The 21823-nt window shown below is 36.5% G+C and overlaps 2 protein-coding genes across 7 annotated transcripts in view; one reads left to right on the forward strand and one right to left on the reverse strand.

Annotated features, from left to right (window-relative positions):
* The window catches only part of AIMP1 (aminoacyl tRNA synthetase complex interacting multifunctional protein 1), a 129131-nt gene that overhangs the window by 61459 nt on the left and 45849 nt on the right, over positions 1 to 21823 (reverse strand). For 2 of the 6 annotated variants that reach the window (XM_089911603.1, XM_089911600.1), the window contains 2 exons: positions 9976 to 10049; positions 1 to 7012 (listed from right to left, as the gene is read on the reverse strand). The exon at positions 1 to 7012 is cut by the window's left edge and continues 61459 nt beyond it. In XM_089911603.1, the coding sequence (XP_089767729.1) occupies positions 7010 to 7012; positions 9976 to 10049 (77 nt within the window). In that variant the 3' untranslated portion in view covers positions 1 to 7009. The other 4 variants (XM_089911602.1, XM_089911599.1, XR_016393223.1 and 1 more) reach the window with 3 other exon arrangements.
* On the forward strand, positions 10758 to 20899 carry GIMD1 (GIMAP family P-loop NTPase domain containing 1). The gene is made up of 2 exons (XM_022567083.3): positions 10758 to 11766; positions 20090 to 20899. The coding sequence occupies exons 1-2, from the start codon at positions 11347 to 11349 to the stop codon at positions 20348 to 20350; spliced, it is 681 nt and encodes a 226-aa protein (XP_022422791.3). The 5' UTR covers positions 10758 to 11346; the 3' UTR covers positions 20351 to 20899.

The raw sequence follows: 21823 nt of genomic DNA on the forward strand, positions 1-21823 counted from the left end.
TGGGCTTTGGCTAAAGCATTAATAGCTGTGGATCAGAGTAGGGGTGGAGAGAAAGGTAAGATCTAGGACTAAGGAGTTTGGTTTTTACCATACAGAAATGTGGAGCTTGTGAAGCCTTCTACACATGATTACATTTGACTCTGGGAAGGTCTTTCTAGCAGCAATAGGCAGAATAAACTGGTAGACGGACAGAAAGGCAGAGACATCATTTTATAAATTATCTCATTATGTCCAAGCAATCACTCAGAAGGGCCTGAAGTAAGACAGTACAATGGGGGCAGAGAAGAGGGATGGATGCATTGGACAGATGTTTATAGGGAAAAATCAGTGATATTTCTTCAGCAGGTGGATGAGTTAGGCTGAGATAAGGGAAAAATTATTCATGACTTCCAGATTTCTACAGAAGAGTACTAGAGGACACAAGAGGAGGACAGGGTTAACACAAATACAATCATTTCCATTTGGGACATGTGTCAGGCACTACACTAGTTGTTTTCAATGTAGTATTTCATTTAATTTATATGCATTGTAAAAAACTGATAAACAAAAACCTCAATTAAATAGAGCTGAGAGACTAAAAGGGGGAGCTCTCACATCCTGCCACATAGCGGAGCCCAAGAGGGAGAAGAAAAACTCCTCTTTTCTCCTGGCAACAACTCAACCAATGAAAGGCAAGGACTGTTTGTTTACTATAGCCCTCCTCACTTCCTTTCTCTACATAAAAGCATTCTCTTTCCCTGGCTGTTCAGTGACTTGTATGTGGTTTGCCATGGTTGCAGACCCCAAATTGCAATTCTCTGCTGATCTGGAATAAAATCATCTTTGCTGGAGAAATATCTGGCAGTCTATTTGTTTCAGATCAACAGCATTATATCATTAGCCCCATGAGGTTTTATTGCTTCCATTTTATAGAAGAGAAAACTAGTCTAAGGGAAGATACAAAACTTATCCATTTCATATAGCAAGTTAGTAGTGGAGCAGGTATTTAAACTCAGATCTATAGTTTATAAATACCTTTACCACTTAAGGTAACTTTCATAACTATATTTCATCCTAGAAGGCCACTATAAACTGTGTAAGCACAAAACAGGAAATGTAACCCATTCTTTACTGCCTATAACTAATTACCTTTAATTTCCTCCACTGTCATATTTTTAAAGACACATAAAAATAGTTTGTAATGAGGTACAGACTGGAAGAGAATTGTATTTAAAAATCTGCCTTATTATAAAGACAAATTCAAATTCAGGTGCTATTTATTAAACATCTACTATAGTGAGACATTTTGTGGAACACATTTGTATAGATTATCTGTCTTAAACCCTACAATAACCCACTAAAGTAGGTCATTTTTTGTTTTGTAAAGAAGTGACCTACTCTTTTTTTTTTTTCGCGGTACGCGGGCCTCTCACTGCTGTGGCCTCTCCCGTTGCGGAGCACAGGCTCCGGACGCACGGGCTCAGCGGCCATGGCTCACGGGCCCAGCCGCTCCGCGGCATGTGGGATCTTCCCAGACCGGGGCACGAACCCGTGTCCCCTGCATCGACAGGCAGACTCTCAACCGCTGCGCCACCAGGGAAGCCCCAAAGTGACCTACTCTTAAAGACTTTCTTGATTTTAAACCCAGTTCTTTATATTTTATTTAGTTTCTATTCTTTGGCATTCACATAAAGATATTCATCCAACAATCACATATTTGGGTAATTATATCTGTTCTTTCAGGTGTCAATAGAGGGTAGAAACAAGGCAATTGAGCCTTCTGATTTTATAAAAATGATCTGGAGCCTAGATGCGTTCAGGTTCTGAAAAGGTTTAACTTTTGAGTCTTTGAGCACCTCCCAATAATATGTTGGCCTCTCACTGCCGTGGCCTCTCCCGTTGCGGAGCAACAGGCTCCGGACGCGCAGGCTCAGTGGCCATGGCTCATTGGCCCAGCCGCTCTGCGGCATGTGGGATCTTCCCAGACCGGGGCACGAACCCGTATCCCCTGCATCGGCAGGCGGACTCTCAACCGCTGCGCCACCAGGGAAGCCCAATAATATGTTTTGCATTTACTAATTAGTTAGCTATCTTTGGGTTCAATTTGAATAAGCTTTCAGATCTTCCTCAGTATCGACAGTGCTGGCATAAATTTTAATAAACTTAATAAACACATTTCCATGATATTTTACTTTTAAAAATAAAATTCTTTCAAAAATAATTATCTTTATCCTAAGTAATACATTTATTTCACTTATCTTTAATGCACAGGAGAAACAAGCATAGAATGAAATATATATTTTCATACTATGTTTCATACTATGGTGTGACAATACTTTATTGTCACACCAGGTTGTGATGCCATCTATGAATTTATTTCACATAACATCTTCTCTAAATGTTATCTCTGGCCCTTTGATTATAATGTAAATTAGTGCACACGACAGACTTTAGAAATTGCTTCAAAGAATACCTGACTTAGCCTTTAAAAGCAAGTATTATATAACAGGACTGAAAATAAAATTAGTATCACACAAAGGACCACCTTGGGCCATAAACCTGTTTTGCCACTTATGTATGCAAACTACTTCTTGCCATTTCTTTTGCCAAATTAAGCTTACTATTGGACTATGCAAACATGATCTTTATTCTGTTTGTAATATCCTGTATACTTTCCCAAACTGGCCAGAAGACCAAATTCAACTCTTCCACCACATCTAAGCTTACAACAATATGTTTCAGATAAATGTCTCCAAATACTGTGGGCCTACAGTTTGTTTTTTAGCCCAGCAATTTTATAGCAATACTATAAAGCAATGACTTCAATTTCATATAATCATGCTTGGCACAGACAGTGGCTCTTATCCAGACCTATTTAATTTCACCTTTTAGGAATTATGTAAATATCATATGTCTCTTCAAAATTTACCACTACAGTGTTACATTACTGACCTCATCTCTCATAGACCACACAACATATCGACCTTAGCATTTGTCTTTTTTGCACTTAGCTCATGTGGTGAGCACCTGAAAACCATTCTTAAAACTTACCACCCACTCTCTTGCCTGCTCGGCCTCTGCCTTTTAAATCACCCTTCTTAATTTCTGTGCAGACTTGGCGGATAAGCAGGATGTGATGTACTATGCAGGACCACGATCACAGAGGTACAATACAGGTCAGTATAAGATTTTAACAACGTGGTTATTCATGATAATTATTGCGTCTGACCAGTATTAAGTGAACATAAGCAAAAGACTTGTGTGGAGCACTTAACATTTTGCTTTTGTATTTATATCCACGTCATGGCATAATGAATAAGCATATGGTCTCTGGACTCAGGTAGACCTTGGCTGGAGTTCCCTTCTTCTGAGGCTCAGTGTTCTCATCAGGAAAGTGACAATAATTGTGCCTACAACACAGACTTGTTATGGAAATTACATGAAAAAATTCTCATACTTAGTACATGCCTGCCTTACAGCAATTGCCCATAAAGTACAGCTGTTATCATTATTACAATTTTTGCTGTTATTAGTTGGAGTTTTGGGGGGCATCTTTATGATTAAAATGGCCTGTATCAATAAGATTGGGCCTAAAACAGAAGCAAAGCACATTAACCAAATTTCAACTAACTTTGGACAACTTTAACTTTTCTCTTAGACAATCCATCATTTCTTGATTTTTATGTTTTTAAATGTTTTCCCAAACCATTTTTGGGAAAAGAAGCATAAAAATAAAATATCAGTTTATATATATCCCCATGTCCCTCTGCCTTCTTCCAGTGCACATTTTCCCTTTCTCTACACTCTGGCATACAACCCTACCATTCTGGCCAAGTGCTACAGCTGATATGAAAATAGTAACTAGTTGAGCAGATGTGTATCAACTTTACTCTGAAAAAAAAAAAAAGCATAATCCCAACTCTGCCACTTATAAACTGTAAAATCATAAACAAATTATTTAACCTGTGCCTGAATGTCCTTTAAAATGTGGTTAATAAAAACTAAATACTTCAGAGGGAGGGCTGTGTGAGTTAATATATTAAAGTGTCTAGAACAGTGCCTGGCACATGTGCTGCACAGGTCTTAGCTTTCCATTAAGGCTGAACTCGTATACAGCACTTCATGTACACATACACACAAATGAGGAACTGACATTTCCTTTTCCGCATCACTACTAACAACCTTTCTTTCTACACTGTGTCCTTAGGTAATCTGCACTACATAGAAATCTACAAAATATGACACTCGTTGGATTCCCTTCTCAGTAACTCAGTCACTCCTCAGTATTGTTAGGAATTTGGAGATCCCAATTTCCTACTTTAGGCCACAAAAGAACGGTTAGTGCTCTACTGTTGTTTTATCTTTTAAGGTTAAATGAAGGACTACGGTATAGTAAAGCTTTGCCATCCAATATTTTACCTCCTGAAAACACTCAAGACCTGAAGTTAATGCTAATAACTATAGCACTCATGTAGCTGACACTCTTTGATAGAATCATGATAAAAATGTCCTGTTGCCATGAATGATGTCTTTTGCATAGCTTAGTTGATGATTATAGTCCATCATTCGGCAAGCACAAAACACCCACACCCTACCGAACCTCAATTTGGGATGGAAAGATACTAAGGGAGTTAGTTACAGGATTTTCTGACCTTTCTACAGTAATTAGCAGTATCTTTCACTGGTCCTAGTGTTTCAGACATTTTGATATCAGCAAATTTTAGTGACAGTATCTGGGAAGTTAGCTCCATACCACAGCTACTGCTAGAAAGAAAAAAAAATTGCATTTTTCTTGGAAAGGAAAAATTAGGTATCCTAGGAAGATTATAATATATTAGATAAGTTACAGTTATTACTATGCAGGGCTATTTTTCTTGACTTGAGGTTCTCAATTATTTTGTAAAAGGAAAAAGAAAAGAAAAAAGCATTTTCCATAAAATGGGAGATTTTGTAGCATAAATCTAGGAAAAATCAAGTGTGGCATCTGATATCCATGGTTATAACTTTATTTGTAATTACTATCCATGGCATTCATGATGCTTTTTATCATGATAAGGGACATCTCTAGTGTTTCCCGGGACATTACTAGAAGCATTTATAACATACAAATGTTTGAAATAGAATAATAATAATAGAGTCTGTAAGAAGTTGAAGCTAGCCTAGTGTCTAGTCTCAAGGGCTAAGAGGTTAAAACCTTTATTAATTATTATAAGACCCTCTGCTTCTGTGCATTTGGCTAATAAAATATATTTATCTATATAGGTGAGTGCATGTTATTTCCTAGGTAGGAAGAATAAAGCATATAAAAGCTTTGACATATACAATTATTTTCATATGAATATATTTTCAATGACACTCTGTATTATCCTATATCTTATTTCTCAAGAGTGAATAAGAAAAGTCCTTTAGCAAAGAGGATCTAAATTAGGGTAAAGAATTTAGCAGAAATTTTTCAAGAATAGGCTTGTGAGCTTTGAAATGATTTGAATTCAAACTCTACTGGTTGTTCTCTTGCTTTTGAAGTTGGGCTCGTTTCTTCAATAATGACATATATTTGTATAATGACTCACTATATTGTAATTGAAAATGAGTGTACTTGTGATTCTCAATTTTCAACTAACTGGCTTGGAGCTGGTGATCAAAGTTTAGTTATTGTAGGCCAAATCTTTCATTATATCCTAGAGGCATCAGATTATAAATTTCATTTATGTTCATGGAAATCCACTTCAAACAATAAAAGTACAAAAGTCAAATGCATACTCATATGTGCACACACACATGCACATATGTGCAAATATTTATTAAGTATATAAAGCCAAACCCAACAAAAAGCCATCACAGAACAAGAAAAGGGATATAATGCTAGAAATGGAGATAATTATACCTTAAAAAAATGAAAATATGGGTAAAATATGTTTATTATGTAATAAATCACCAAAATTGACATAAGAAGAGTCAAATTACTATGACAGCAATTTTTTAAGTTGTTCTGGAATGACCTCCAGAAAGTTGCTGGGCCTAGCTGTTTTTGTGAGTTTCTTTGAACCTTCAAGGGATATGTAATTGCCAAGGTATCTAAATTATTGCAGAGTACCATAAAATAGAGAAATTTTCCTAATTCATTTTAAGAGGTCAGCATATTCCTGATCTGAAAACCTGACAAATATAAGATAAAAATGGAAAGCTATAAACCAATCTCACTATTAATAAAGTTGCTAAAACTATAAATATTAGAAAAATGAATGCAGTAAATAGCAAAAAAAAATACCATATCCTGATTAAGTAATTGCCAACAATTACTCTTGCCTCCATACACTTAACATGCTAAACATAATCCCATTATTAATGCCTCTCATTACAGTAGTGGATCTTAAAGAAGGGAGTAAATACGGGGAGAACATGAGTAGTTTGGAAAAAGAAATGTATTTACTGTGTCATTCTCCAAGAGAAGCAACTGGCCCATGGGCACCAGGAAATAAAGATTTTTAAATGATCCTATTTTTCTCTGTGTTCATTTACAAATTTCTTAGCTGCTTAAAAATATGCATATTTAATTTATAATCCTAAAAAATTCATCAGAATTACTCAGAAGGAAAACAAAAAGCAAACAAACAAAAAACGATAGCAACAACATCAAACAAAACCCAAAATATCATAAACATTCCCATGTGGGGATGAGACTGGTAGAGTCTTTAAAATGTGAAGCCAACCGAATCTGGACTGAAACCTCCTATTCCCAGCAATATTTCTGTCCAGATATGGGCATTCTTCATTGTTCCAAGAATTTTCAAACTGTATTCAAATTAGGACCATTTGGAAAATTTAAACTGCTGACCAGTGTTCTCTGAAATTTTCTGAAAGGTGAACTCTGACGTCTTACTCTAAGACCAGCTCAGACTGAATCAATCAAGTCACCACCAACTTCAGCCAGCTTGTCAGTGTTCCCTTTGACTTGGAGCAGTGCTGGCCGAGGTTAAGATCATTTAGACATCATAAATACAGATTCTGATTATCACGTGAAGGGTCTTCTTTACTACGAAAAGACATAACATACGAGCAAGGGGTTCACAGTTCAAGTCAATGCAAACTGGAATTTGTCTAAAATTGTGAGAGTGCCTTTAAACCAAATTGCCAGAAGTCGAGAACTACTTATACTAAATCAATTTTATGGAGTATAGAGACAGTTTTACTGAGTATAGAGACATAAAATTTACACAATTATAATGTATACATAATATATACACACACATTAATACATGTGTGTATGAGACATAATTTACATAATTATATAAATATACGTGTGTATATATATATATATACACACACATACACAGACATATTAACATTTGATATAAATGTGAGTGTGTGTATTACAGACTGAATTATGTTCCCCTACCACCAAATTCCTATGTTAAAGTCCTAACACCCAGTACCTCAGAATGTGACTGTATTTGGAGATAAGGCCTTTAAAGAGGTAATTATGTTAAAATGAAGTCATTATGGTGGGCCCTAATCCAGTATGACTGGTGTCCTTATAAAAAGAGGAAACTTGGACACAGACACACTGAGGAAAGACCACGTGAAGACATAGGGAGAAGATGGCCATTAACAAGCCAAGGAGCAAGGCCTCCAAAGAAACCAACCCCACTGACACCTGGATCTCAGACTTCCAGCTTTCAGAACTATGAGAAAATTAATTTCTGTTGTTTAAACCACTCAGTCTATGGCACTTTGTTATAGCAGCCCTAGCAAACTAATACAGTGTGTGTGTGCATGTGTGCCCAAGTGTATGCATGTGTGTGCGCACGTGTGTGCATGTGTGTGTGTAATTTAAAATATAATTGTTACTATGTCATCTAGAGTCACCCTTACCACATAATATCTCATTTCATAGATTGTGGAAAGTTCAAGGTCCTCCCATAGATTCCTGCAAGTGCCTAGGGATTAGTGTCCTAGCTTCAACCTCCTTCCTCTCCTGATTTAGTTCAGATGTCATTTTACAGTCTCCAGTGTTGGTGGTCCTTGTCCTGTGCTAACCTAAGATGGACCTCAGGCCTTTCTATTAACTTCCATCAAAATAAAATAAGGTAAAAGGATAAGAACAACCTAAAACAAAACAAAAATAAAAAGGTAATTGTGAACACGGGAATTGTGAACACGGCTGACTTTACATCCCAGAAATGTAAAAAGTTAAAATTGAACATTAGCTATCTCTGCTCTAACATAGTCACTTAGCCATTTCCACAAGTGGGAGCTCTAGTTTCCTTTTATGTTCTAATGTTATAGTTCTTATTCTCTCCTCCTCCTCCTTCTCATTTCTCTTCTATCATTCCCTCTTACCTTTCCTCTCTCCACCCCTCCCTCCCTCCCTTCCTTCCTCTCCCCTCCTTTATATATACCTTGATTATCTCTACTCTTTTTTTTTTTTTTTTGGCTCTTCCCTCATCCCCAGCAGTTTGACCATCATTGTTAGTGAATTCGGCTCATGCTCTCAGGATCCCCTTTTCTACCTCAAGTAGCTAATCAAACTATTTTCTCAAAGACAGTTCCCTTCCTCAGAGAAATCCTGGAGCCAGCTGTTAAAGTTATCCCTGCTATATTGTTTAGCCAAGTTACTGAAAAGAGTGAAGGTAATATTTCAAGTTGTCTTTTCACCCTGATTCAAAAAGAATGAACATCAATCATTAAACATCATCAAATACCAATACATTACCCTTCTATATGATCTCTAAATTGACACAGATCTTAAACCTCCATTAAATCTGTTGAAAATTATTTTTAAATTCTGCAGTCTCATTAGAACTTTTCACTACAAATATGAGCTCTGAACTTTATTTTTTAAGCCATCAACTGTTTCACTCAGCAAATGATTTAAACTATGATTTCAAAGGGGGCACTTTGAAAACTAAAGACTTTCTATACTAGTCACTTTCTATAAGGGACATAGGAAAGAAGGCTTAGTTTTGCCTTTGTTCAAAAGATTTTCCACACAATTAATATGTGTTGATATAAATTGCCTAATTGAAGAATGTCAGTTTATGGTTTGCGGAAGAAAATGAAAATAAATTCTGGTTCGAAATCACTTCTTAGGAAACAGGCTGCTACTGCCACCTGGGGGAGGTTCTTTCTGCTTCATTCAAGAAAGCCAAATGTGCTTGTCAGAGGAATAAATCCCTTTTGTGTTTTCTTTGTCATATCCACACAGGAAGAAGACTTTTAAACTTTCTGCCCATGAAGTCATAAAGCATTCCAGATGTCTCCAAAATTCCTTCACACAGAAATACATACTTCACAGACTTTTTGAGAGGTACAGGAGAAGATGAACCAGAATATAATGATATGAAGGTTTCTACAACTTACAAACTAAGAAAGTATGTTGGAAAATATGGGTTATATACTAAAAAGTGGAAAAATCAAATTTAATCTTTTAATAACAAAATAAAACCCCCATTTTTAAGCAAAATTTATTTGGCCTTAAGTCATAGTTAAGTACTCCTTTTCTGAAATATGTTATCATTAATTGATATGGAAACTGTATATGTTGATATAATCATGCTAGTGATCACATCAAATAATAAATTTCAATTGCATGGAAATAGCCAAGAGAGTTTTCCTAAAGAACTTTTGAATTTATGAACTAAATACTGTTATGAAGTCAATATCTCTTGCATGTATATTACATATCTGTTGAAACTTTTTCATGAAGTAGTAAATATGTCAATTACAATGGAAAGAATTTTGATCATTGCTTTTCAATGTCTACTTTCTATTTAACACTTGCCAATCCTGCATTTCTTTAGGCTGTAAGATAAATTGTTACCTATTAGCAATTCTCTTAGACAAAGAAGTTAATCCTGGAAATAAAAGTTTCAGGAAGTACCTATTGCAGTTACACATCTGTCAAGTGACACAAAAAACTCAGTGCTGATTAGAGGAAGACAACTAATCATTTATAGAGAGGATTCTGGTAATAGATTAACTAAATAAAATACATACAGTATCAGTCTCAGAGTGGTACAGTGACACTGCCAGAAGGTTGAAGTTCATAACTGTAACAGCTTGAGGGAAGTCTGTGGAGAAAACATTTTTAAGATTGGAAAAGGTAAGTGACATAGAGCAAATCGGTTGTGATTCCATAATTAATTCTTGAAAAAAATCACACATCTAATTCAGGAGTAAAAAGAAATCTGAGTGTCTATGGTGCAGCTGACACAGCTGAATGAGTTGGTGAGTTGGGGTCGCCTTCAGGGACCCCTAAGGTGAGTGTCTTTTGTATGAGGGTGTGAGGTTCCTTCAATATGTTCATATTAGGGTCTGGAGTGAGTAGGGTGAGGGGCATCAGGGGACAAGAAAGGTCAGCGGTACATAAAACTTTATAGTTGAAGTACAAGTTATAAGCAAAAATAATAAATATGCAATATTAAATGTCTTTATTTCTGAATCAGCAGCTTGAGTACATTTGGCAATTGGTCAGTAGCTCTGCCTTATCAATCTAATGAAAATGATGGATGACCTTAAAATGCTATAAGGGACTTATGTTCTGCACAAAAATAACTACATTTTAGGGGTGCTGTAAATGAAATAGATTCTCCCCAGGTTCTCCTCCCTCCTAACTGAACTGCACAATGTGTTGGCCTTTCTTTTCTTCATTGAAGAGCCAATACTTAACTATGATGAACCATGGAGTTGTTTAATTATTTCATAACAGATATTACAAGTAGTTCTCATTTTCATCAGAATGTTGGCTAGTTGTTAAAAAATTAGTAAACAGGAACAGAAGTCTTCCTTTAATATTATTCATGTTTCATAGGACCGAAGTATTCAGGAAGTCAGGAAAGATAATTTTTTGCAGATGCCACTTGTATATTCAAGGGGTGGGGAGGTAGGGAGTAGGGAGGTGCAGAACGTTGTTTAAAATGCAAGAAGGGCCATTTCTTCCACTGTACTGTTCCTTCTTCTTCTCCAAGAGTGAATAATTTTCAAATATTGCTGCTACCTTTGTTCCTGAACTGAGAGACCTCAGGACCCCATTTCTAAACCAACTCACCTGTCACATTGATGAGTTAACGTATTCCACCTAAACATGGTTTACACCATCTTCATGTAATATTTTTTCTAATTTTCCTGCAATTATTGTTTCCTCCTCTTTTCCTTATCTGTATTTGATTTCTCTCTCCTCTCCCACTGCAAACTACTAGTATTATTTCCATTTTCCCTTTGTCACTGAGGGGTCCCCACTTCAGTGGAGAGCTCCTCCATGCTTTAGACACTAAGAATAAGGGGAAAGCAAATCAAAGTCAATACTTGGGAGTGCTCTAGGCCAGGTAAGAAGTCTTACACTGGGGGAGTGTAGAAGCCTGACTGCTTATGCTGAGCCTTTGTTTACCCACAGCCATGATGGACTCCAATAAGATGACCATCAACTTGGCCCTCTTTGGCATGACTCAAAGTGGAAAAAGTTCTGCTGGGAACATTCTTCTGGGAAGCACTGACTTCCACAGCAGCTTTGCTCCATGTTCTGTGACCAAAGGTTGCAGTCTGGGCCGCAGTTGTCACTTCCACAGCTTCATGCGTCGAGGGGGGCAAGAGGTAACCCTGCAGGTCCAGGTGCTGGACACTCCAGGTTATCCGCACAGCAGGCTGAGCAAGAAGCATGTGAAGCAGGAGGTCAGGGAGGCCCTGGCACATCACTTTGGGCAAGAGGGTCTGCACCTTGCACTGCTGGTCCAGAGGGTGGATGTGCCTCTATGTGAACAGGAAGAATCTTCCCCAGTCCAGATGATCCAGGTAATAAAAAAGAGGCAATTACACTGATGACATTATTCCCATTTGAAGGACATTATCTTAATAGGAAAGAACTATGAAAAACTGGTTAAAAGAGTAGTTTTAAAGCAAGTTTAAAGCAAGTAGTTTAAAACAAGTGCTGGTCACATAAAAATAACTGGTAAAAATTACTTGATTTTCCCACCAAGAGTCATTTTTACAATTTCCTTTAGAGGAATTCAGTCATTTTGTAACTGGGTCATAGAAAACAAAACAAAACAAAACAAAAAATGAGATACTGAACTTCAGAGGTTAACTAAGTCTCAAACCCCTAAGAACTGTGAATCTGATTGATTTGTCCGTGTGGTCTGACTATTTGCATCAGAATCAACTGAGCTGTTTGTTAAAAATGCAGATTCATCCAAGCCTACTGAAACAGAATGTCAGGAGTAGAGCTTGCCTATCTGTATTTGCATAAACTTCCCATATATTTCTCTAAAACAGTGAAGTTTTAGAACCACTGAACTAAAATACTTACTTGCATCCATTCAACATCAAGGGACAACCTCTTACAGTTCACCATAAATGGGGCATTACTGTCTGATTCAGTCACTGAACACTGTATTGAGCACCAGTACAGAGCTTAATGATTGGTGAGTAATGTATGAGCCCTGGTCTCAAAAAGCTCACAGTCTAGAAGAGACAAATAGATAAACAAGTATAAGACAATGCATTAAGTGCCAAAGTAGGGCAATGTATAACTCCTCAGTGAAGGAGGCATCACTGAGACCTACACCTCAGTAAGTATTCAGGGGAGGCTTATACTTTATTAACAGGAAAAAAATCAGGAATTTCAGAAGCTTTGCTTGTTTCATCATCTGTAGGGTAACTGCTCCATGCCAGCCATGAGAAGATCACAGGGACCTCAGGGTGAACAAAAATAACATATGCCACTTTTGACTAGTGGTTCATCCCTGTTTGTTTGTTCATTTATTCAATTTCTTGATTCTTCAGTCTGGGGCCACCCAAATGCAACTGCTGGACTTGACTAGTTTAATTCAGTAGCCTCATTAAGTCACTGAGCTCAGAGAACACATCTCCCCTAGAAGCTTCACAAGTAAACTACGTGAAGAATAGAGAGTAGACATTTTTAATTCAAAATGAATTTGTATAAATGCTATTCTTCTTTTGGTCCCATCTCTGATTATGCTCATGCAGAATCTGTTACACTTAGAAAAACAGTATACTTTGCTTTAAAGAAAGATATCTTCCTTTAACTAGTAAAGGCATAAGATTGTTCTAAATGACAGACACACGTTTTGTTTTTCCGTAACTGTGCATGTTTCTAAAAAAAAAAAAAAAAAGCCATATGTATAATCACAAGAAACTAGCGGAAAAAATTAGGGTGACAAGAGTATAAAAAATAATCCTCATCATCTAACTCCTGAAAAATCAAGGACATTCTGTACAAAAGCAAAGAAGAAGAAAAGAAGATGATTGCAATTAAGAAACAATGTGGAATCTAAGAAAGCCCATAAACCACCCCCCAACCAATTAAAGCCTGCATTTCAAACAATATTTCTGGTAGAAATCAAGTGGGGCGGGGGGCGGGGGGGACCTGCAGCCATACAGTCAGTGTAATTTTTAAACAGTTTTAAAAATTCATTTAAAGTTGCTATTAAATAGACATTTAGCTTAAGCTATAGATGGATGTAACCCACTAAATTCAGTAAATGCATAAATAGTTCTCAAAAACTAACCTGACCCTCTCCATATGTCTCCAGATTTTTCTTTCTGCTGGTCCAGACAGGATATTTTAAGAGACATACATTTTGAAAATAGATTTTTTTTCCAGTTTTAGGATATAGAACAATATTGTAATTCCCTAATTGTTTTTTATGGAAGTGAATTTGATTCATACATGTCTCTGATCCTTTTAAATGGTATTTGGCATACAGCCTTCTCCTCTTATAGCTGCCTTCCTTACGTCAGCGGCCAATTCAGGAGTTGAAGGCACAGAGGAGATGGGCTAGGGAAAAACTCAGATCCAGAATATTTTTTTCAAGAATAAATAACTTCTGTCTCCTGGGAGAACTCAGCAGCCAAGATTTAGTAATCCTCAGAGGGGCCTCGACCCCTAGGAGGCACTGCAGTCCCATTCTGGGCTTACCACCTTGATCTTTGGTGGAAGATTGCCTAAGCACAGGCTGGCTGTTTATGACCTTCTTCCTGAAGGTGCCTCAGATACTAGTGGCAACCATCTGGATATGCTCACAGATTGGAAGGAGCTGCAGAATGTCTGAATATTCAACAGGACCAGCAGCTGTTAGGAAGGAGGTTCTGCTAAGGTCCTCTGGTTTCAGACACACCCTGGATTTCTCCTTCCTGGCTCATGCAAAATGGGGAACAGAACATCTGCCTTCCTCTCTTCCTTTCCCCCTTTCTGGGGGCACTGATGCTTCCCATGGAAGTAGTCTCCAAGGCTAGTGCCAGAGAAGTGACCTCTTCTTTCCTGTACCTCTCTGTTGTCTCTTTAAATATCTCTCAGTTTGTGCTCTAATATTTTACAGAGGGGTTATAAGCTGCTAACTGTGACAACTGAAACAGTTCCTCAAATGATCCCTTTTTCTTTATTTATGTTAGGCCTTCATTAATTTACAGTAAAATGGTGGAGATGTCAGTGAGTCATCTCCCCAAAATTGGGAAATAAAGGGAATGATTCATCTGAATGTTATCTATCATTTTAATTTTTTTAAAAAATCCCCCAATAATAGATCAGAGCATAAATAAAGTCACCTGAGGGAAAGTGCTAGCATGCAGCCAAAGTGCACCAGGAATTGAATCCAGGAACTGATTAAATTCTTTCCATGATCATGGTATCATGTACATATTATCACTGTATATATTCAGGCTTCAAGCATGCATTTTAATTTCGAATGAACAACTCAACTGCTGATGTTACAGATGGGTGTACACAGGCAAGGTTCAGAAAGGCCAATGTAAGGCCTGAACATACCAAACAAAGATCATGGGCTTAGGTGTTCTACAGAATTCAGTTGACACATAAGCCTGTTACAGTTCTAGGTATATGACTATAAATGTTACTAAGGCTTTCTTGGCTTCAGTTCCTTACTTATAAAATGGGGATAATTTACCTAATTGAAGAGTTCTGAGGGCTATATTTAATAAATGTAATGTGCTTGGCATTGTGCCTGAATTACAGCAGTTTCATAGTAGGTTTGCAGAAAATTGCCATTACTATTATTGTTTTTATTGCCATCAGCACTACCTAGATTGTGATGAGTACTTATTCAAATGAACTACTAGATATAAGCAACATATTACAGATGTTGTTCAAGTTCCTACTTAGCTACTCGCTTTGTAACCTTGGGTAAGTAACTTCTCTAAACTTCAATCTTTTCATTGGTAAATTGGGAAAGATAATAGTTTACTGGGTTACTTTTGGAATTAATGTCATATTAACATAATAGTAAATTCACTCAGACACTGGCACATGGCAAGTGCATAATAAATGTTACCTATGATCATTGTGACTTTATTGTTAGTATTTGTTTTACCCTAAAATTGGGACACATTATTTGTAGCCTTCTTTGGGATTATTTTGATAGGCTTCAGAAGAAAGTAAGAGTGAAATAAAACTTACACGGCCCTGATTTATAGGAACTTCCTTATTTAGAAAAAAATCTGGGAAAAAAATTCACTGGCTTAGTAATGTTAAACTAAGAAGCCCCAATTCAGTGTGAAGGACAGGGGTCCCCTGCCATTCAAGGAACCTCTGTTACAGGCCCAAGTCTGCCAATAATCAGCTATGTGGCTTTGGCCAAGCCATTTAACATCACAAGGCCTTAACACCCTCATCTGTAAAATAAGGCAGTTTTGACAGATGATCTGTAAGGCTGACTATTCTCTGAATCTGATCTAACGAGGCTTATCATTCAGCTTTGGCTCTCTAAGAAGGCAAATGTGGTGCTCGAAGTGGGAAGAGAATAAGGGAATAGCATAAAATATAAAGAATGGTCCTTATTGTCCTCCTGATCCATGATAATTTTTTTCTCAGTTGATGTAATAGTTGGCTTTTTTTAAAGTTTCCCCTAAAATGTCCAGATGCTATGATTTCATCAACCACAAACAAGTGGGGCAGGGCTGGTGAGGTCCTGGGAAAATGAACGTAATTCCTGGAAAACAAAGTTTATATCCTAACTAGTTGTCCCAAAAGGACTAGATGGACTCATACCCATTAGCACTATGAAACCAAACAACTCATGATTGATTGTAAAATTTCCATCTAGCTTAGTACTATATTTAAATTATTAACACCAGAAACTTACATTAACTTATCTTTCTTTTGGATTTTTTATGTGAGGTATCAATCAAATGTGATTATTCTTTCTCTGGATCCATAAAGAATGTTTGGCCACTAACATGATGACTATACACCAAGTGACACTACTTTCAAATATTCAACTATTTGCTGGCCAAAAATCAATCTAAAGAATATAAGCTAAATCAACCATTCTCTTCTATTTTTGGCAGTAATTCAAAAGTGCAATTTCTCTCACAGTTTAGGACATGAGCATCCTTTCATAAATAGTTATCAACATGTAAAAACTTTGCAGTGGCTGAACACATGGACTTGTAAGTGGTGTAAAGCTTACAAATCTATTATCATTAGGCGCTTTAACTCATTTTTCCTGAATGATATTGTGGTTTAAAGTACAGAAGATGTCTGGTGGAGACAAAGAGGCAACATGTTAATGTTACAATACAGAAAGCCAGGAACTAAAAACATACTGTGAATGTTATGCCCTTTAATGCAATAGGTACTAACCTAGCAAGAGGAGAAGTCTATGTTATAATATATAACTCAGGAGAGAACCATTTGAGCCAAACAGTTTATTTAGCATGAATTTTTACTATGGTGATGTTGTAAAAATAGTTAATAATAAATATAGCCCCTGCATCAGCCAATACCCAGGGAACAGGTCTGGGGGTAACACTCAAGGGGTTAAGGACAGTAGCTATTTATTAACGTGTATTAAACATTTCAATAACCTGACAATCAATATGAATACATCAATAATGTGCTGAGTGAATACCAGGTCTGATTCTAAATTTGAGAAACTTCTAGAGACAAGAGTGATGAAGGATCAATAGTTGTATAGAAATAAAATCCCAATACTATACAATTCCCAATAATGCTCAATCACTTTCTTTACTTGGTATGTCTTTACTGCCTGAGAAGTCCTTTGTTAATTCCTATGCTCGAGGCATCACCACATGCTAGAAACTTTTTCTGACCCCCTCCCTTTACCCCCACTTTCCACCTCTCCCATCCAAAACTAGGCTAAATGTTTGCCTCTGTAGTGCCAATATATTTTCTATCATAACACTTGCGATTACAACAAACTGAAAGTATTTTTTTCCTGTCTGTCCCTCTTCCTTAGACCTAACTTTAGTTAGTAAACAAGAATCTCCACTAGATATAAGCAGGAAATGTACCTGTCTTGTACCACTCCTTGTCCCCAAAACAAAGTAGACCCTCAATAAGTATTTGCAGAAGGAATAAAGCCCCTAGCATGCTTTTTAAAATTCACATTCCCAAGCTCCACCCCTAAAGATTTTGATGCATTTTTAGCAAGCATCCCAGGTGATTCTGATGTAAATGGCCCAGAAATCTCTATTCCCAGAACCTAAATCTGATATATTTAGCACTTCATTAATTTTTCAACCATTTGGATTAATTTGCTGGGGCTGTGATAAAAAGTATAATTAACTGGCTGGCTTAAGCAACAGAAATTTATTGTCTCTCAGTTCTGGATGCTGGAAGTCTGAAACAGGTGTTAGCAGGGTTAATTCCTTCTGAGGGCTGTGAGTGAAGGATCTGTCCAAGGATTCTCTCCTTGGCTTATGGATGGCTGTCTTTATGCTCACCTGGTGTTCTCTCTGTATTCATGTCTTTGTTCAAATTTGTTTTATAAGGACACATTGGGTTAGAGTCCCACCCTAATGATCTTAATTAATTGCATCTGCAATAACCCTATTTCCAAATAAAGACACTTCTGAGGTACTGGAGGTTAGGACTTCAACATATCAATTTGGAGAAAGGGGTTACAATTCAACCCACAACATGGTTTATTTATTTTGCAATTCTCTGACCTCTCTCACAAGAGATGTGTTCTTAGAGTACATAGAATATACGACAAACTCTGAAAAGGTCTGGTAATTTTGCTATGTCACTATTAGCTAAAATGTGATGTTGACATTGCACATATACTTTGATTTATAAAAGAGCTATGTTCTTTAAAGTTTGGGTTAAAGTTTTGCTAATTTTGAGTTTTAAAGGCACATAAGCATATGCCAATTAAAGTACTTCTTTGAAAAATTCTTTTGTAAAGTTCAGAATCTTTCTGTTTAAATAATTATTCCCTAATGTACTGATCTGGAAATGTCTGAGGATTTTCTTGAAGCAGGGCATTTCAGGAGAACTAGAAATATACAATTATTCTATGGTGTAAACAGACACATTTTGAACAGATATGAGGAAAAATTTTGGACGTATACCTTGAGAGAGTCCCTCTGAATACAAAATAGAAAGTGCAGATTACAGGCGAATTTGTGATAATGAACTAGAGTAGAAAAGTTTTACAGGAAAGTACAATTTTGTGTCCCAAAGATTAAATTTCAAAATTGAGGGCTCAAAATTAAAAAATAAAACCCTAAACCTTCTATTTGAGACGATGGTGAGGGTCTAAATTCCAAATTAATACAACATATTTATTGAGAGTTTACAACATATTAGAGGCTTTGATTGATATAGAAAGACATAGACTTTGCCTTCAAAGAGGTCATAGCCAAGTTATAGAAATAAATGTGAAAATGAATAGCTCTGATAAAAGTCAGACTGTGTTAGGAGTTATAATTGGTAACCAGTCTTGAGATGTTTCTAATTTAAATATATTGTCCCACAGTTCCTGTATTTTCATATTAGATTTACATGTCCTGATTCTTCCTTCCTCCCTCCTTCCCTTCCTCTTTCTTCCTGCCTTCCTTTTACTTTCTTTCCCGCTGTCTTTCCCTCTTCTTCCTTTCATCTTTTTTCAGTTGTTCAATATTATAAATATGAATCCTATATTCATTCAAAACAGTTTCCCAAACTGCCATTCAATTTTTTCAAGATTTTTATAAACCAGAGTTTGTGCTAATGCCTGTTTGTACTCAACTTCTTTATATATCAGTTTCTCTATATCATAATGGTATCTCTCACAAATCACCATGTTGAGCTTCAAAAGAGATAAAGTATGTAAAGCACTTAGCATAATATCCAGCACTAAATATTAGTTGTTCTCCCGTCTTTCTTTCTTTTAATTATTAGATGTTCTGGATATTCCTTGTTATGTTTATTCCTAAGCATTTAATACTTCTCTTGCTATTATAAACTGGTAGCAGCTTTGGAAATATTTTTTTTATGCGAGTGTTTGGAATGGAAGGAATTTTACTGTCACATTGTCATGATTTCATATAACTTTGGAAATATTCAAAAAAGTTAAATGGTTATTTCTAGATGCCTTTCATATTGCGTGAGCAATCTGCCATGTGCTATTACTTCTGCTTTATATCAGCTCATTTGCACTAATCAAACAAGAATTTATTACATAACCAACCTCTACATATTACTAAACAAAGGAATACCGGTCTGCAGTGTTATTCACCCACATTAGAGGAAGTCACCCGATAAACTGGGTTTGATTCCAGGTATGTGAAGAGGATGCGAGTCACAGTAATATTTTGTAGTTGCTCCAAATTACCAAATGTATTTTGATCTTAGCATTTCCATTACATGTCATCTGATTAATTGACAGATTGTAACCAGATTATGTAATTATAAATCCTTAGAAAATGTTTTCAGTGATGATGATAACACAACATTCCTACAGAAAGAGATATGACAATTCCCTTTGGCAAGGTGCTCTGACAAAGGAATTCAGTGGTTCTAAAAGATTCAGGTTGACAGACAAGTATAAATGAATGCTGCAAATGTAATTAAATCATATGCAGCATTGATAATATGCAGTTTTGAGGTTGTATATACATAAATTATAACAACAAAATAAAATGGAGAACTAAAGCCTTTTTTTATAGAAAGCCCACCCATCTCTGTCCATGTGCTTACATTACTTGACCCCATCATCATTTCCATTATATATTCCAGCTTTTAGAAACATAATGAGGTACAGATCTATTGACTGTGTTAAACCATAATAACTCCTCAGCTCTTCTTTGAGAAATATAGTCCAAGGCAAATAGTCATTTAACTTCTCTCTTTCAGGAACTTCTGGGACATGCTTGGAAGAATTACACTGCCATTCTTTTCACCCATGCAGAGAAAATAGAAGAGGCTGGGTTCAATGAAGATGAATACTTACATGAGGCCTCTGATACACTGCTAACTCTACTAAATTCTATTCAGCACAGATATATTTTCCAGTATAAAAAAGGAAACTCACTTAATGAACAAAGACTAAAAACCTTAGAAAGAATCATGGAATTTATAAAAGAAAATTGTTACCAAGTTCTTACCTTTAAATGAGATTTAGGTGAAAGGAAAAGGGCTTTGGGTTTTAGAATCAGCAACCTGGTTTCAAAAGTGCCTTTATTAGCATGAATGTGGACCATCAGAATTTCCATGTGCTGCCAGTGAGAGTGTACAATGGTAAAACCACTTTGGAAAACTGGCAATTAAAAATAAGATTTCTGAAAAAAAATAAAAAATAAAAAAAATAAGATTTCTGGGCTTCCCTGGTAGCGCGGTGGTTGAGAGTCCGCCTGCTGATGCAGGGGACACGGGTTCGTGCCCCCATCCGGGAAGATCCCACAGGCCGCGGAGCGGCTGGGCCCATGAGCCATGGCCACTGAGCCTGTGCATCCGGAGCCTGTGCTCCACAACGAGAGAGGCCACAACAGTGAGAGGCCCACGTACAGCAAAAAAAAAAAAAAAGATTTCTAAGGCAAATCCTATGACACAATAATTACACTCTGAAGTATATATATCCAACAGAAATGTATACATTTGTGCACTAAAAGACATGTATGTACAAGAATGTTCATAGCAGTACTATTCATAATAGCTAAAAACTGGAAATTATCCAAATGTCTACTAAGAGTAAAACGGATAAGCAAACTGCGGTATATTTAAACAATGAAATATTATACAGTAATGAGAATGAGCAAACTACAACTGCATGTAACAAGATCAATGAATTACCCAAACATAATGTTGAAAGAAAGAAGCCAGACATAAAAGAATACATACTCTATGATTCCATTTGTATAAATTTCAGAAACAGTCAAAACTAATGTAATTTTAACTATTTTGACGTGAGAAGTGTTGGAAGTCAAGTTACCCTTGGTGGGGTGGGGGGGATAGTGAGTGAAAGCACACACCGGGGCGGCTTCTCAGATTCCAGTAATGTTCTATTTCTTGACCTGGAAGTTGGTTTCACAGAGTGTGTTCCCATTGGGAAAATTCGACAATTAAACACTTCTGACTTACGAACTGTTTACTATATATGTTATACTTAAATAAAAGTTAAAAATGAATAAATTATTATCCATATTTTCAAAACTTGCTCCACTGCTTACTTGATCCTAAAAAATTAAACTTGTGAAGGCCTGTTCCTCATGTGAGATACCTACTTCATATTTACTGTAATGATGAAACAACTTAACACATATTAGACGCTCAGTAAATGTTAACTTCTGCTTCCACTTTCATATAACCCCTGGTTCCTATTAAGGCTTGGAAATACAGGTAAAAGCTCAGAGCCGAACCCTGCAGCAGAAATAACTGTTAACAATTGTAATAACCAAATATGAATAAAGCTTTGACTGAAAAAGAGGCTTCCAGTCTACCTTGGAAGGTCGGTCAATTTGGATTAGTAGAGAGATCCAGGATAATCTCAAAGGCAGCAGTGAAGATCAAAGGAAAATAATTCTAGTCAATCGTAACAGCCAAGTCCTTCCACAAGTCAGTATCAGATCACCCTCAGGTTTAACATCTGCA

Source organism: Delphinapterus leucas, chromosome 5 (genome assembly GCF_059928025.1).
Source record: "Delphinapterus leucas isolate spDelLeu-1000000601 "Yukka" chromosome 5, BTC_Dleu_Yukka2, whole genome shotgun sequence".
Classification (NCBI taxonomy): Eukaryota; Metazoa; Chordata; class Mammalia; order Artiodactyla; family Monodontidae; genus Delphinapterus; species Delphinapterus leucas.

Bases quoted from the DNA above. Each gene is read 5' to 3' on its own strand.
- GIMD1 (XM_022567083.3), top strand. From the start codon at position 11,347: ATGCTGAGCCTTTGTTTACCCACAGCCATGATGGACTCCAATAAGATG. The intron at 11,767-20,089 runs GTAATAAAAAAG...TCTCTCTTTCAG, and splicing joins CCCCAGTCCAGATGATCCAG to GAACTTCTGGGACATGCTTG.